At 42.2% G+C, this 18,405-nt stretch overlaps 1 protein-coding gene across 2 annotated transcripts in view; it reads right to left on the reverse strand.

The window, feature by feature from the left end:
* Positions 1-17,387, reverse strand: part of BARD1 (BRCA1 associated RING domain 1) — a 64,559-nt gene extending 47,172 nt beyond the window's left edge. Inside the window, exons 1-4 of one of the 2 annotated variants that reach the window (XM_084642941.1) lie at positions 17,165-17,387; positions 15,648-15,704; positions 10,712-10,857; positions 1,925-2,952 (exon numbers count right to left, since the gene is read on the reverse strand). In XM_084642941.1, coding sequence (XP_084499067.1) covers positions 1,925-2,952; positions 10,712-10,857; positions 15,648-15,704; positions 17,165-17,319 — 1,386 coding nt within the window. In that variant the 5' untranslated portion in view covers positions 17,320-17,387. The remainder of the gene's footprint in view (positions 1-1,924; positions 2,953-10,711; positions 10,858-15,647; positions 15,705-17,164) is intronic. The other variant, XM_084642942.1, reaches the window with a different exon arrangement.
* Positions 17,388-18,405: the final 1,018 nt, after the last annotated feature.

The raw sequence follows: 18,405 nt of genomic DNA on the forward strand, positions 1-18,405 counted from the left end.
AGGTACAGGCATTTTATTGATGAGACTATATCTTTTATGTATGATTTAATATAAAATATATTTAAAGTGCTTATGCACAAAGCACAAGTTCTTTGAAATGACCCTAGATAACATTACCAAAATTTTCCATATGTGAGACTTCTCTGTCTGATCCCCCGAAAGAGAACTTGAGGAGCTGTACAACAGAAAACAAAGAACACCCTCTCAAGAGGACACAAATTTAAAAAGGTCATTTATGTCAAACTGTTTTAGCTGCTATTAGAACACCTATGATTACTATAGCCAAAAAGAGAATGAAAAAAATATCCCTCCCCTTCTTGTTTATTTAGTGAATTTGACAACAATGACTACACAGGGGGAAACAGTTAACTAAGTACAGACAGTTTTTCCTGTTTGTGTGGGTCTTTCACACAGCAACAAGGGAGAGGAAAAATCCATTTAAAGAAATAGGAGCATGCCACTGTAACACCACAGAAGCTGACAGAGGGACTCTGACTGTAAAACGTCAAGGAAACTGGCAGGTTTGATCACAGATGAATGAGCACTGTGTAAATGCAAAGCATAGTTAAAAAAATGAAATTGCATCCAGGAATCCTAACTCTCAGTCTCCTGCTATAACCATCAGATCATCCCCTCTCCTCCCAGAGACAGGAACATAGTACAAAAATCCTGATATGCAGCAATCTACCTCTGTCTACCAGTTATGACTGAATTTTTGCTTTCAATTATGTTTAAGAAAACCATAAAAAGTCCATCTAAAAAGTGATATTAGAAGATTATTATTAGTGCTGTAAAGTCAAGATCTCAAAACCTAGGCAATACCAGTATTCAGGTAGTCTTATGCAACATTAATTATACTTAAATAATCTAGCTCCAGTGTTGATGTGCTCTTTGAACAGCCAACCAATTAATTGATAAGGCCACCTAGCAGGGTAGACTTGAAATATCCAAAATAAACCCAATGACAATGTCAATCACACATTCAACTTTTTGGCATATACAATATCTTTAGAACAAAGCCTAGACTGATATCACTTTCTGGAAGTCATTGCAAGACAATCCTAGCCGATCTTGGAGTATACACTGAAATCTCCAAGGGTAATAGCTGCAAGAACCACACCTTTGACATCAATTTGGAGAACCCATGGTATTTCTACACTGGAAAAAAAAAGGGGGGTGGAGGGGCCAGAGGGGAGGACGTACCCCAGCGAGTGTCAGAGCCAGGGCAAACTGAAGCAGGCTTGCAGGACTTACGCCGTGGGCCTGAAAACAGCAGTGCAGATGTCCCCGCTTGGGCTGGAGCCCGGGCCCTGAAACTTGGCAAAGGGGGTGGGTCTCAGGGTATGCCTATACTGCAATTAAACACCTGCAGCTGGCCCATGCCAGCTGACTCAAGCTACAGGGCCGTTTAACTGTGCTGTAGACATTCAGGCTCGGGCTGGAGCCCGGGCTCTGGGATCTTGCAAGAAGGGACAGCTCCAGACCTTGGGCTCCAGCCTGAGCCTGAATGTCTACACTGCAATTAAACAGGCTCTTGCCCAAGCTGGAGCGAGCCGACAAGGGCAGCAATGGGTGTTTAATTGCAGTGTAGACATACTCTTAGAGCCCGGGCTCCAACTTGAGTGGGAACATCTACACTGTTCTTTGTAGCCCCATACCACAAGGCTGAGTCAGTTGACCTCCAGCTCCGAGACTCACTGCCATAAGGCTTTTTTTTTGTTTTGTTTTTGCAGTGTTAACACACTCTCATTACACTTGGTGATCTATACAACAGCAAAACCATAAAAATTGGCCCTGCCCCAGAAAAACATGAGATATGGAACTAATGTTGCAATTTGAAAGTGACAGTCTGAAAAACATCTGCACTTGTCTTAACGTAACCATTGAACCATTGTCTCAAACCAGAAAAATAAGAAAGTCCTACCTTGATTGAAGCAACATGGAGCAAGGTCTCTCCTCTGTGATTCCTTTTGGTAGTTGTGTTATTACTAGGAGACTTCTTCAAGAGGGAAGGACTGTGTGTGGTTTCCATTTGATTATGAGTATTTGAAGTGAATGGGGTAGAGGGAGTTTTTGAAAGTGAAGGGCTATTTATTTCTTGAAAAATTGCAGAGCTTCTTGTCTTTGATACAGTGCCACCAGTACGTTTCAATGCAGGAGAGGAGATATGAACTGGAGTTCCATGTTTAATAGTTGGTGAGATTTTAATAGTGCTCATGGCAGTTACCGCAGGATTGCAAACACCTTGGTTGACTGAGTGTGTATCAGCACTCTGGTCACTTCTTCTCAGTCTTTTAGAATGACAAACAGTGGAAGATATGGACTGCTGCCTTCTGCGCTTTAAAGGAGTAATTTCATTTTCTGATGGCAGAGGTTTCTCTGTATTCATTGTGTTAACTTGTGCAGAGCTATCTTTATCCTCTGTGGGTTTTACATGTGTGGCCATTTCCAAGTGGGACACACTTCCATCCTTACGGTCGGTTTCCGTTACAGACTCCTGTCCTACTGTCTCTTCCATATTATTTGGTTCGGGACTGCATAAAACTAATGGCTGGCTGCAAAAGGTCACAGTCTTCTCTTTAAATTCATCTTGGGTCTCCCCTTCAGTTCCACTGCCCTCTTTCTGCTTTTCCTTCTCTATACCCCATACTTGGTTGATGTGCGCTAGACTCTTTTTCTTCAGCTTTTTCTTCGATCTGTGTGGTGGTGGTTCCTTGGTCATCTTGGAAGGCTTCTCTTGAGGAGGAGAAGGAAGGAAGTCAAAAGTAGAAGATGGGCCCTGGTGAATGCTGCCACCATTAGTCACCAGCTGATTCTGCTTCTGAAGGGAACTGCTGTTTAGCACACACCTGATCTTCCTACTGCGTGGGCTGAACCACATTTTTATTTGCCTCTTCTTACTTCTTGTTTCATGATCAGGACCTACTGATGTGAACAAGTCTTCTGCAGAATCTGGTAGGAAACAGGGATTTTTAAAAATGAGCTTTAAGGCCAAGATCAGCTGTTTACCATTCTGGAAATAGAACTAAATCAAAATTCTGAATATTAAAAATGGAAGCCTGTCATGAGATTGTAATAAATGTATTACTTCTATTTCAGGGCATTCAATTTCCAGCCATAATGTTGTCTTCTCCATATCTTCTATTTTTAGAATTAGTAGCAGCACTCACGCTAACTCAAGCAGTAGTAAGTTTATGGATACCAGACAGGCATGCTACTTTCCCACTCTCCAACAGAAAGGAATTTGAGATAATTTCACTTTTAACAAACTTCACATGAAAAATTGCAAAGATAGATCTGACTAAAAACTCTGCAGTATACCAGTCAAACACCAAAACAAATACTTCCAATAATCTTCAAAAATGATATTTCAAGATAGAAGGCTTTCCTATCCTTAGCTAAATTACCCTACGTATCCCTCCAATTAAGTGTAGTTAAATATGTGGAGATTCAGTTTAAAAAAAAAGAGAAACATACGGCATTAGGCTGAGATTTACTTCAAAAAACAATACAACCTCAGGCTAGCTGATCAATCATTTAAATATCCAGTAATAGCTACGGTATATAGGCATGATGGTTGTCAACTACAGCATTATAGATTCTCCACTTACTTTAAGGAATGGGTTTGATGGAAAGTTAAAATTGAGACAAATCCTGTAACTAGTTAACCTTTATAAAGATCTCAGATCCAATTTTGTTTTAATAACTGTATCTAAAAAAGGAATGGCTTGATTGCAAACAGATGCACAATATAAAATGCAGATATTTACTTTCATCTTGTCTTCACTGTTTACACAACTAGCAGAGTCTACTCTAAAATATTTACCTTGATATAACTACCATTCATCTCTATGGACTAGAGCAGTGCTACTCAAAGTGGTGGTCCACAGACCGATGCCGGTCCATGAGCCATCAGCTGCTGGTCTGCGTGCACATTGGGGAAAAAAATTGCCGGTACCACACATCAGATAGCTTGAGAAGCACTGGACTAGAGAACAAGAGTTAAATAAATTTGCAAGTTTCAGAGTAGCAGCCGTGTTAGTCTGTATTCACAAAAAGTAAAGGAGTACTTGTGGCACCTTAGAGACTAACCCATTTATTTGAGCATAAGCTTTCGTGAGCTACAGCTCACTTCATCGGGTGCATCCGATGAAGTGAGCTGTAGCTCACGAAAGCTTATGCTCAAATAAATGAGTTAGTCTCTAAGGTGCCACAAGTACTCCTTTTCTTTTTATAAATTTGCAAGAGTCATGTGTGTAGAGATTTTGTACCAGCCCAGATTATTTTAACACATATAGCACAATAAGAGAAAAGTCCTAGAGATATCGTGATGACAGGCACTATCTTTCAGTAGTACAAATTCTAAAGCAATATTAATATAATTAAACATTTGCATAGCACATTATGCTTCAGATGTACCACTTGTGACATCAGTAGTGCTTGGAAAATGGATTACAGAGATTCTCAAACTGATCTGTGGACTACTGACAGTAAACAGAGGGCTGGCTGGTCATATAGAAGTCAGACTCCTCAATTTTAGATTAGTTGCATTAAAAGAATGCTGAAAATACACTGAATACTTCCCTAGTATTTTTCCTATAAGCAATTGCTTCAGTTGCTATATGGATATTGCATGATTATTAATAGGAGGAGATACATTCAAAAGACTATTAAATGTGGTCTATACTCTGAGGAAATTTGAGTATTCCCAGATTTCCAGACACTTACTAGCCACAGGCCAATATAAAAGATGAGCCATAGAAATTTAGCCACCTACCTAGCTTCTAGGAAGGGGACTACTAGACTCTTACAAGGTATTGTCCCTGGATCCTCTCCAGAGGCTTCATCTTTCAGAAGAACCATTGCTTAGTAGTATCAGCTACAGGTGAATCTTTCCACCTGGCTACTGGAAAAAAGCAACAACACTCACTCTCCTACCTATTTAGGGACTCTCACATGGGGGAGAAAAGACAATTAGGACAAGTGCCAACTCTACTCCTTTTTAGGGGGCAAGGGATAGCTCAGTGGTTTGAGCATTGGCCTGCTAAACCCAGGGTCGTGAGTTCAATCCTTGAGGGGGTCATTTAGGGATCTGGGGCAAAAATTGGGGATTGGTCCTGCTTTGAGCAGGGGGTTGGACTAGATGACCTCCTGAGGTCCCTTCCAACCCTGATATTCTATGATGCAGATGCAGAGGCTTTCAGAGTTTTGTGAGAGAGGAAACACACCTGAGACACTGAACCCTCAACTCCTCCTTTCTGTAACCCCATCCCAGATTAACACGTGTTCAGTAGGGGTGGAAGACAATCGATTTCCTTCTATTCTATCTGCAGAAGGACATTCACATGGATCTATGTTACAATTTAAGAATTGTATATTAGCTACAAAAAGGAAGTTCTCACAGTCATTTATACAGAGGCCATTACAATAATTAAGAACACTCAATTAAGCCTCCGTCAGAAAAAGTTGCAAGTAGATTTTGATCCAAAGGAATCATATGCTGCTTCCAAGATAGAAACAAAAAGTTGATACAATTTGCACGTTAATGTAAAAGAAGAAAGTTAGTTGTATGTGTTTAAAAGTTAATTCTTAATTCCACTTATATCTCACCCCAAAATTTAAAAATTATCTATTTAATAGGACAGACAGACCAACACAGCAGAATTTGCTAATTCTGGATTACCTAAAGCAATTACAATAATGTAAAAAAACAACCCACTGTACCCATATTAAAACCAGCCTATAATAACTCCAGCAAATTTGGTCTTGATTACCTATATGCTAAACACAATATTCATATACATGATAAACAAACAGAATCATCTCTATTCACAAAGTCTGGTTTATTTTCACATAATAAAGCCAAGTTTCTTAACGTTGACATTTAATAGAAATCAATTCTGTGGACTGTAAAATGATTCAGACCAGACAAAAATATTATGAGGTACAGAGAAACTTATCGCTAAAGAGCTCCATATTCAAGTTTTTGCTGTAATGCAATAATAAACTGTAGAGGAAAAAGAAGCAATTAGAAAATGTGTCTTAGCTATCATTAATCTGCATCAAAGGAATATAATGATGCACATTGTGTGTCTTTCAAATTATTCTCTATTATGGGTTTCAGAACAGAAGTTGAGAAATCTCTTTGACAAACTAGTCCCTTATTAAAAATCAAAGGGAAGTGCTTTGGTACCATCTGTGCAACATTAGTGCCTTCACTGAAGAATGATTATTTTGCAAGTTAAGTATTCAGCACGGGTGGGGTGGGGGGTAGGAGGGAGAGAGAAATTCCAGCTATTCAAACACTCATCTTTCGCTATTATGAAAAATGTCACAACACACACAAAATGCAATGTAATCTGTTACAGAAGGCATCCGATATGTTTCCCTCCACATAAAATATGGAAACTAAATTGTGATCTATAAAGGCTAATCAAAGGTAATCTATTTTGCTGCCCACCAGCATCAACGCGTGCTTAACAGGATCTGACCAACAGCTGTAAAGTCTGGTTTAATATAAAAATGGAAAGAATTTAAAAAAACCTCAATTTAACTATTAGTTTAAGGTATATTGTGTTATGAAGAAGAAGATAAAATTATCTATAAATGGTTGTCAGGAAAATTTATGACAGAATCTCTTCTCTTTCAAGTACATTGAACTGAGAAAATCTACTGAAGTATTTAGAAGCTAATTTTGAAAAGTATTACTGTAAATCAGGCTTCTTTATCTCTAGTATGCCATACATTATGTCCATGATTCGACAAGTTCTTCCTAATTACCCACCTTAATTACAGTAATTATATACTTTCTAGTAAATGCAGGTAATAAGGTTCACTTGGAAGGGGAATTGTCAAAAATGGTGAGACAAAAAAGTCTTGCAACTATGGGGGATGACAGAGCTGTTAACGATAATAATTCAGAGGAGCAGTTTATCTCCTCCTTCCCAGCAGAGAAGAGGACTTTTGTATTTTGGGGAAGGGAGAAGAGTTCTGAAAGTCATTAGCAACTGCAGCAACATACACAATACTTCAGGCGAAGGGGTTAGTACTGAAACGTTTTTGTAGCTCTAGGAGATGTCTTCAAAAAATTCAATTCTTCATAATATACAGAGAGTACAAATCTAGAGAACATCAAGACAAGAACACAGTTAAGGTGCAATTCTACTAGACATATGGCATGCTTTAATGCACAGATAGAAGAGATGGAAATTGGTATGCAGGCACAGTAGTTGATTTTCTATTATATGCTCCATTTTGTGCCCTATATGGGTATAATCAAGCTCTTATTATGTCGCAATTACTTGTATTCAAGATTTCATAAAATACTTTAATTGTTTAAGGAGCAGCATCATAGATTCAATGCTGGCTAAACAAGATAAATTCTTAAGGTATTCTAATTTTGAATTAAATTACATGTGAATTAAAAATTTAACTGTCCCATTAACACATTTAATAACTGTATTGCCACCTGCAGGCTATTTCTTATAACACAATTCCAGTATTAACTAATTTTTCTTAAGATGTGCAGATTCAAGTCTACACAATGCAGATCTTACTTTACAATTGCAGATTTCTTCTCCATATTTGTGGTATAAAAAAGGTGGTTAAAGAGATGGCACTTTTTTGAGAGAAAGAGAGCCAAGCTCAAATCCAACAAATGAAAGTCCTCCACTTAGGTGTACGTACTACCAGTCACTTATACTCAAGGGCAACAAAAGTCTGCAGAGATCTGACTACTTTGTTTTCTTGTATGTTGCTTAAGACTGGCTCCAAATGCAGGATCCCAAGTGTAAATATTAAAAGATGGTCTCTCTCCAACAAAAGTTGGTCCAAAAAAAAATTATATATATATTACCTCACCCACTTGGTCTCTCTAATATCCTGGGATTGACACAGCTACAACTACACTGCATACAAAGGCTGGTCTTATCATTTAAGACACTGGACTGGAAATCAGTCATGGGTCCTACCCCTAGTTCTGCCTCGGACCTCAGGCCGCTCAATAACTAAAATGAGGGTTAAAAAAACCCCTTCCTTTCTCCCAACCCCCCCATCTGGTCTATTTAGACTGGAGAATCTTCAGCACAAGGGTTATCAGACTAGGTGCCTTTATAGCAACAAGGACAATGGGGCCCAGATCACCATTGAGGAATATGCGCACTACCTAACAAAAGAGACCCCCATATTCTGGATCCAGTTTTTCACTTGAGGCTCCAACAGCAGGAGTCCAGGACAGACACTTTTTTGTGTGTGTCTTGCAGGCTCTCTCAAAAACAGCTGGTCCCCCAACACACTTAAGTACTTTCCTGGATTGGCATCCATGTGCAATAGTTGAGTCTGATACGCCTTCCAGCATAACCATCTTCCTGCCCTCCACTCACAAAGACTGCCCCAAAACTCATCTTTGTCCGCCATGCTGGTGTTACCAAATCTCTGCCTGCAAACACAGTTTGCTCCTGATTTCCACCCATCCTCAATTACATGGAGAAGGCCCCTTCCAAAATTACTCCACATACGCATATAGAAGCAGAATGCTGACTTGCTCAATTTGCCTTGCTACATGCACAAAAAATGCAAAGGGCAAAACCACAAAAATAGAAATTTGTCCATTTCTTATTGCCACAGGACAAAAATGTGGCTGAAAGTAAGCCTTGGCATGAAGGGTTACTTTTTTGTGGCTTTACTATAATTGTTATTTGTATTGTCTTTAGTAACCCATCTGGAACCCTGCAAAAATACATTGATCTGCATTGTGCAAATTACCATCATAACCAGAAAGGTCTGATCCTGCACAGACATATTCAACTTAACACTTGTGAGGTAGTTCCACTAGACACACATCTACAGGAAGTGACTAATTTCCAAGCGCGAGCAGGAGTGGCAAAACAACCTAGATTACCACAATTTGTAAATCTTCAATTCCTGCAGCCTTCTATCATTCGTCATTAGATGTAGCATAATAATGTCTTTATTTTCATTTGATCAAGCCTAGTCACCTAGTTATGTCATCCATAGCATCTATGACAATACACTATCAACATCCCTCAAGAACTGCTTTTTCCTTAAGTCAGGAATGAGATTAATAAAAGGTCACTAATACTTAATAGGGGAGGAATCCTCCAAAAATGGAAAAAATCAATCACCACATCACTTTAAATTTTAGCACTCTCCTGCTGCAGTAGTACTGAAAAATTGCTTGTAAAAATACTGTAGTGGTTTTAAAAAAAACAGATTAGACACAATAAAGCTCAAGTTTCTCAAAGCTGAATATATTTACCTTTAAAATAATTTCAGGAAAATATTTCATCTGTTACTCTGGTTTCCACTGCACTGCATGAACCTTATTTTAAAATACATTTCATTCCATTCTTCTTGTAATTAGAGCCACCATATAGGGAAACTTCACTTCAGACCAAAAGAACCTCATGCATGATTTTCTCCATTCACTTTGACATTTGGAGTACCACTAAAGTTCACTCGATAACCATAAAAGGTTGCTTCTCAGCTTTGACTATTATTCTTCAACACTATATAAAAGTGCCTCAAGCCAATCACTTCAAAAGCCCTCCCTTCCCATTATACTCTTAAAGTGTGTACTCTTATACCACACTTAAATATTTTCCCTAACCCTATTAAACTGTCATCCACATTTTCTATCTTACTCATAGCTTTTGATTACCCAGAGATTTCAGCTGCATAAGAAAAACTCTTTATTACTGTTAGACATCCTTTAGCCTCGCTGCTTCAGTGATATCACAATCCAGTGTTTGGATGTCAAAAAAGGACTACCATAGAAGTGATCGTGATGTGAACCTTCTGAGGGAATCTGGTTGATAAAGGAGAATCTTCTATTTAGATTAATATTGGAAATAAGCAATGAGGGGAAAAAAGTACCTCATCTGTATTTGACAGCTAAATGAGTGTTTTCTAAAATGTGATAACTACTCAAGAGACAATCATTTTGCCTCAATCTTCCCTTCTTTGTCATTCAGCCAAAAGTCTGGCAAGGAAATAATGGAAGGGAAATCCTAGATCAGCAACTCTGCAGTTTTGTAGCACAGTCACCACCACAATGGTCAGAAATGACAGATTTTCACAACAGAGAATAGGTACAGTTGTGTCACTCTGGTTCTGACAATCCAAGAGAATTGAGACTTGCCTCTCTCCCTCCCCATCATAAAGCAGAAAGCATAAGATTTCACATGTACAACAACCTAATCTGAAAACTACTGGACACATTATATATAGGACGGCAACAACACGACGATGGTGAGTGAAAAGAACCCTGAACCTGCAATGAGATTGCCTTGTATAGGGCTCACTGAAGAATTAAGCCTTAGAACATTACATGCTCTCACAAATGTAGAGTATAGGATACGACAGTGCTTGCCATTTTCCTACTTGTAATTCACTGTCATGTGACTTCGGAATGTTACATATCTTTAACTCTAAATTTAGCAGACAGATTCTAATGAATTGTGGACTAATGCAATTCTAGACTTTTTCCCTTTCTTTAATAAAGATCTATGTAGATTTGATGAAGGAGATAAACCCAGCAACTGTTCCATTCAAATGCTGATTTTCCAAATATGATTTGATATAACCCTTCAGAATCTTTTTTAAAGACAGTTTTCTTGTCCTTTAAAAGCATATGAAATTGACCCAAGTTTGAATAGGGAGCACAATGTGGGGAGACCAGATCTCGTCTCACCTGTGAAGTCCTTGCCCAGTAGATGACGCAGTTTGCTGCACAGCTGGATCATGTTGTCTAGCTGCCTATTTATTTGCACATCTTGTACCCAGGCTGGAGTGTGACACACTGGGCATTCTGTGCCAATACAGTCCCCCACACAAGCTCTGAAAGTCAAGCATGTATAAACACAAGTCATTCAACACGAGTAAACTGGCATATTCTCTTCAGTATCCAGCTATGTTAGTAGTTGATAGGCAAGACTTTTTTATTTTAATTCCAAAAAGCTGACCATGCAAAGACTACAAGAATTACTTAAAATTCACTTATCACTGCAGAAAAGGAAATCAAATATTTGGCCTGGCAAATTACAAGCCAGAATTAAGCAAAAGTCTTATCAGGAAGCTGTGTCATCAAAACTGTTTAATAAACTTTTGAATCTCACACTCACCCATGTTAATCAAAATTTAAAATATTCCAAAGCCTCACTTCTACACATTGGCATTACATTTCTGAATAGCTTAACTCTAGATTCTTCTGTCCCCTCAACTAAACAGTGCTGTTTTTCAACAGCATTCCTTTTTACAAGTGTGATAGAAAATCCAATCTATAGTAAGCTATCACTTTCACCTGTCTGTTATTAAAACTGTCTTGGTACTTTTAAGTTACACACCTCTCACCATTTCTAAGTAAGAAGTCCCCTAGGAATACACAGGTGTCAGAATTATTTTATCACTTTATTTTTTTCAGAGCATTTATTTCTGAACAGCTCAAGGAGAAACAAGTTTGCTTTGTAAAGGTCACTTAAACCCAAACTTGTAGCTTCCAAGTACTACTTTTCCATCCTCCTCCACAGAATTATATTCACTCATTTGATTACTATAGCGAAAAGACTTTTGGGTCCATCATACAAGTTATCAGGTGGGATTCTCAAAAACACCGCTCTCATGTTTATCGGATTAGTGTTCTCTAGATTCGTACTCTGACTTGCCATGCACTAAGTCTCCATAGACCTGACCTATGGGAGCAGTTAGGTCAACACTGTGGGGTTTTTTAAGTCTCTCCAAAACCACCACACTAAGGTATACTTCTCTCTGTTGATTTCAAGGTGGAAGATTTTTTCAAAGGCACAAATGACAGTTAGATGCCTGACTCTGTATCTTTGAAACTCTTCCCCCATGAACTTTACGTTGTTGAGAGAACAAGTGGTCTTGCACTTAAAGCACTGGATTGAGACTAAGGAGATTTCAGTTCAACTTCTGGCTCAGACAGACTCCTTGTGTAACATTGGGCAAGTCACTTATGGGCATGTTTTCAGAAGAGCTCAGCACCCAGCTGATTTTGTTCTTAGTGGGAGCTGCCAGGTGCCGAGTATTTTGGAAGTTAAACTGTTCTCTCTCTTATCCTCAGAAACTGATATCCCATGTTACAGATGGGGATCTTTCTTCCACTCTGTATCTAACTTATGTATTTATTTAGGTTCCAGACTATTCAGGGCAGGGGCTGTCAATCTGTTAACTGTACATTCCCGTATATATTCCATTATCTTGATGCAGGACATCCATTCACTGTTGTTAACCTGAAATTACTTTGGATCAGATCATACTACAGGGATGGATTTCAAATAATAAATATCACAGCCCATAGAAAAGTCTCCAACATATGACCCAATTACTGCAGGTCACTTGTATAAAGATAAATGTGTGAAAGCAACATTGTCACCTGTTTCCCTCCCACCCTTTTAATATATTAATAGTTTTCTCTAATGGGCTATGGACCAGAATAACCTCATGTCAGACTTTGACCTGACCTCTTGCTGGCTTGTTTGGAAACAAACTACAGTTGAATAGCCTAAACCATCATATAAAAGTTCAATAAAACAAACAGCCACTATGCAGGAATAAGCTACCACAGGAAATGGATTGGAAATAATGATCAGAAGGTATAGACGAATAATAAACTAGTTCATCACTGAATAAATAAAGGACCATGAAGCTCATGCTCAAATAAATTGGTTAGTCTCTAAGGTGCCACAAGTACTCCTTTTCTTTTTGCAAATACAGACTAACACGGCTGTTACTCTGAAACCGATTAGTAATAAAGACTATTTGCTTTCTAGCAGCAAGACCTGGAGGGGAAAAAAGCAGCCTTTATCAAAAGCTAAGGTGTCCATTGGTTACTCCTCCTGACCCTCAACTCAGATTAGAGCATCTTTTGATGTTCTGAAAGCTTTTCTAAAAAAAAAAAAAAAAATCTTACTTCAATAATAATATCCAAAAATCTTTGAAGATTTGTTCTCCAAATTAGAGTGGGGTTATCCAAAACTAAATTACTATGTTTTAGATGTCTGACAACCAGCCAATTAACTCAATTAAAAATTCCTATTACTATTTCCCAATGATCCATATTACCACCTCTCAAAACTGCTTTTATTAAAACAATGATATAGCCTACACATAGTAAAGTCTCTTGACCAAGACTAAATTTGAAGATTATTTTGCAGAGCATCAAATACTCTGTGGTAAGATGGTTTAAATGGAACATGGTAAAGGGAGTCCAACAGAGCCTGAGAGACAGTGATTTAAGAGGGATGTGAGGTTCCAAAGAAGTTGTAGACAACATCTGGAAGAGAAACAGTGGCTGTGGTGGAAGTAGGTCACTTTGGGACCTTTTCAACAGATTTAAATGGGGAAAGATATTGCCAGAAGCTCCATGGAAAGTGTGTAATTGCTGCCCTTTAACTTACTAGCCCTGAAGAATCAGAAAATGCCTGTTGCTACCATTTTCCCATCAAGGCCCTTAAGGCTACATTGCGATAAAAGACCAGCAGCACAGACACGGCTGGCCCAGGTCAGCTGACTTGGGCTCGCAGGGCTATAAAATTACAAAGCAGATGTTCAGGCCTGATGTGTATGCAGCTTTCTACTGCAGATCAAATGTCTGCTGGTAAGCAATTCAACTGTGCTCAAAATGGCTTGACGTTGGCGTTTGAGGATCTGAGTGCTCTGAAACTTTATTCATTTCTTTAATGGCGTGATCAGTGAGGAGATACTCTTGCAGTTCCAGCATTTGTCAGGGAAACGTTAGCTAACACTCAAAAGATGTTTGAGTCTGAAGACACTAACAACATATTATTAAAGAGACTCATACTGCTGTAACTCAGCATATGCTACAACTACTGTAGCAGTGCTGTATGACCAGAACAAGAAAGAAAAGGAGACCCACAGAGACCTGAATTGCTTGCACCTCAAACTAGCCATCAGAAAGGACAAGTCATTGGCCAAACTGCTGTCACATGATGAAGTTTTGATGAGCATGTCAAAGGGGCATCTTATCAAACAAAGATTTGGATGTCTATGCAACATAGGTAAACCAGATATTGGATCACCATTGCAAGCTGGATGGAAAAATGTGGATAATGAACTATTTCCCATATTCTTCAAGGGCCCAGTGACATCTAAGCTTCTGTAACACTTTATTTGTGTCTCTACCAGCATGCGTCACTGCATGATCAACTGCGTCTGTAGTCAGAACAATCTTCCCTGCACAAAACTGTGTATGTGCCAAGGCAACAAACACTGTGGCAACTCCCACGCTCTTGACCGAGACCATAATGATGAACAAAATGACCATGGAGTTGACCAGAAATGTCATCAGCACTATTACATTTCAATGATACCTGTGCACATTTATTATTAGATTTTGTTTTATCCTTTGGACCATTGTTGTGATGCTTTGAGGTCACAAAATCCAATACTGAGTCTTTAAACCGATGGAAGTGAATGTAAATATTTGAACCGGTTGATGGTGCCATTGTTTATACCAATTTCTATGGTAACAACACTGTGTGACAGCCTCACATCATACCTCATCTTAAAATAGACATAATAAGCTTTCAAATGATGTGCCTGTGTGAAGAGAGGATACATTAAGTAGACCAAATTGGTGGTGTCTGCCACTCTCCTACCTACAGTGAAACAGGGAGAGCCCCACATGAGGGAGAATATATTGATCATGTAAACCTTTATGGGCACAGTGTCTACCGTATTAACAAGAGGTTACGGTGATATGCAAATTAACTGACATCAAGTAAACTGTTAAGCTAAGGACTTGCATATCTTCCCATCTGTAACCTGATCCTGCATGCTATATGGGAATTTCTGAACAGTGAAAACAGACAGCGTTCTCCCTTTCCTGCTAGTTTGGATACATTAAATCCTCTGTTTGCGCTTTGGTATGCCAATAAAACCTATGAATACTTCAGCCTGTCCAATATGTACATTGTTCTTTCAGATGAGGGTACCACAGCGTGGACAAACTACTGAATCTTTCCAGACTAATTCCTGTAACTGTAAGGCTCCCCTTGGTATTCTCAGCACTACAATTCAAATATAAAGAAGATAATTTTAGCCTTACAGTTCAGAGAATTTGCCTCTTACAAATACAACTCAATGAGCTATGAACTAAAACCCTAAATATGTAGGCACTGATCCTGCTAAAATCTCCATTCAGACAGACCTCTGCACCCACCTGGATCCCTACTAAAGCCACAAGGCTCTCTGCTTGGGCAGACCTCTGTGGGACTAAGGCCTTAATTCCAAGATTTGTGATTCCTTGCGAAGACCCAATCAGGCAGAGCCTGATTTTTATTTTTTTAAAAAACATTTACACATCTAATTTTCCCTGTTGTATTCCCCAAGCCCTCCTTTCCCACAGAACGACTATGAGAATAAGGACAGCATGAATTTCAAATATTACTCTCTTTTAAAATTGTTTAGCTTTTTCTTTTGACCTCACTGTCTCCAAATCAGGAAAACTTAAGCACATGTAGAATAGTCCCACTGATGTCAACTGAACTACTCAGATATGTAAAGTTAAGGGTATTATACATAACTGTTTGCAGGACTAGGGTCCTTTTCTTTATAGCTGTTTCATTTTAAGTAAATATGGTACTTACAGACAGAAGACATGCTCACATTTTCCCAAGCACACAGGTTCCTTAAGGATGTTCATGCTATTCAGAGAGGAAGAAAAGCATTAACGATTAAAAAAAGTCTTAGCTCCTAGAACATCAAAGAACCAATTAGTTTAGTCTGAAGGCATCTGTATTTGTGTCTACAGTTAAAACATTATTGCCAGCAGGACTCTAGCATGATTTTTCTGATGAGTTTGAGATATTCTGTTTGAGGACAGTGTTATAAATCACACTACTGAATCAGTGGAAAGTAGCATACAGTGTAGCTAGCATGGTTCTCTGATAAAATGTCTCCTTCCATAATAATCAGGGAAATCATGATAGAATCCTGCTAGCAACACATTTTTAAGCCCACTGACAGCTAGCATGGTTCTGATTCCAGTGTAGATGGATTTACTGCACAACCAGCTTCCTTAGGCTCTGTCCATACAGCAGCTCATCAAGCTGCCAACAGCAGTTTTCTGAAACAAGTAAACACAGTTCTGCTTCACTACATTAGCACTGCTCACTGTTAATCTCTCTAGGGATGTATAAGCCCATTACCACAGTAGCCAAGTATTGGGAAAATCAAGGGCATTTTTACAGCAGTTTTACAATACAATCATTATAGGGTATCAACTCCCACTGAGGTGGATGTCCTTTTGGGAGCGATCACACCACCTAACCATGGCAATGCAATTACATCAAAATTACATAGAACCCTCCACTAGAACAGGATGTCAGTTTCCGATGGTTTAATGTGTCTGGTGGGGAGGTCAAATGTGCTCTTTAAACAGGAAGCACTAAGGGGGCCTGAGGAAGGGGGGTTATTCACTATATTTATTGTTAAGTGTTCAAGAACAGAACAGTGTATAATTCCTGTCTCCCAAAGTCCCTACACATTAACAACACTTAGGCCTCAGGCGTGTCATCAGATGGGCTAGCTGGACTCTTGGGGGGAAAGGGGGGGGAGTGTTTCGGGGGGAGCCCCAGGGAGGAGGGAGTGTTTCGGGGGGGGGAGCCCCAGGGGCCGGGTCAGGCTCTCCGCGGGGGGGCAGAGTGTTTCAGGGGGGAGCCCCAGGGGGGAGGGAGTGTTTCGGGGGGCCGGGTCAGGCTCTCCGCGGGGGGGGGGCGCGGAGTGTTTCGGGGGGGCCCCAGGGGCCGGGTCAGGCTCTCCGCGGCGGGGGGGCGGAGTGTTTCGGGGGGAGCCCCAGGGGAGAGGGAGTGTTTCGGGGGGGCCGGGTCAGGCTCTCCGCGGGGGGGGGGCGCGGGGTGTTTCGGGGGGGCCCCAGGGGGGAGGGAGTGTTTCGGGGGGGGCCCAGGGGCCGGGTCAGGCTCTCCGCGGCGGGGGGGCGGAGTGTTTCGGGGGGGAGCCCCAGGGGGGCCGGGTCAGGCTCTCCGCGGGGGGAAGGGCGGGATCCTGTCGGGGGGTGAACCTGTCCCGGGGGAAGGGCCGCTCAGTCTGCCCCAGGGTCGCGGTGACCCCCCCAGCCCGCGGGCCCCGGGGCAGGCGCGATTACCAGCGGGAGCAGCGCAGCCGCCCCTCCAGCTGCCGCAGGGCGGCCCGGGTGCCGTCCCAGCTGCCGGCGGGCCGCTCCATGCCGCGCGGCGCGGGCGCGGGCCTCCCTGCCGGAGCCGGCTGGTTGCCGGATCGAGCCCGCAGCGCAGCCCACATCTTCCCGCTACTGCGGGACCGGCCGCCGCTCAAACCAACCGCCGGCTCCCGCCCGAAGCACGGCGCATGCGCGCGTCGGCTCGGGGGGGGCGTGGCCGGGCGCGCGCACGGACTGCGAGGAGCGCGGAGCCCCGCCCCAGGGCCGCTGGCGCAGGGTCTGGGGATGGCGGGGCGGATCAGGCAGGAGAGCGACTGCCCGGTTGGAGCCCGCTCCCCGGGGGCGGGGCCTGGACGCAAGCCCCGCCCACTCTCATCCCGGGGACGGGGCCGAGACTCCCCTCCATCCCCATCGCCCTGGGGGGGGCGGGGTCAGGCCCCAGACTCCCCTCCCCTCCCCTCCCATCGCTCTGGGGGCCAGAGCTGAGACACCCCCCTCTTCTCCCATCGCCCTGGGGGGGGGGGGTCAGAGCCGAGACCTTCCCATCCCCTCCCTCTGGGGGGCAGAGCCTAAACACCCCCGTCCACTCCCATCGCCCTGGGGGGGTCAGAGCCGAGACACCCCCCTCCCCTCCCCTCCCCTCCCTTCCCTCTGGGGGGCAGAGCCTAAACACCCCCGTCCACTCCCATCGCCCTGGGGGGGGGTCAGAGCCGAGACACCCTCCTCCCCTCCCCTCCCCTCCCTCTCGGGGGCAGAGCCGAGACATCCCCCTCCACTCCCATCACCCTGAGGGGGAGGATCAGGGCTCAGACTCCCCCCTCCACTCCCATCGCCCTGGGGGAGCAAGGCCGAGACTCCCTCCCCTCCACTCCCATCACCCTGGGGGCCAGGGCTGAGACACCCCCATTCTCCCCCCTGCCCTGGGGGATGAGAGATTTTCTCTCCCCTGTTGTGGCCATCCGCATTGCAGGGCCACACACAACAAAAGTCCTGGGGCTCAGTTGGCAGCCAGGAGCAGCTGGGCCAAGGCTCTCACAGCTGCAGTGGGTCCATCATTATGGGTCATCCCTGCCCTGTGGGAGCTCAGTGGGAAAAGTGACACCATCTCCTTTGTGATCTCTGCTGGGAAGGGGACAACGTACAGCCCACAACTCCCTGGCCCCGCCTCTGGCTGCCCTGCTCCTCATCCAGGCCCCATCACTTGTGAA

Source organism: Lepidochelys olivacea, assembly GCF_965140295.1.
Source record: "Lepidochelys olivacea isolate rLepOli2 genome assembly, chromosome: 11".
Lineage (NCBI taxonomy): Eukaryota > Metazoa > Chordata > Testudines > Cheloniidae > Lepidochelys > Lepidochelys olivacea.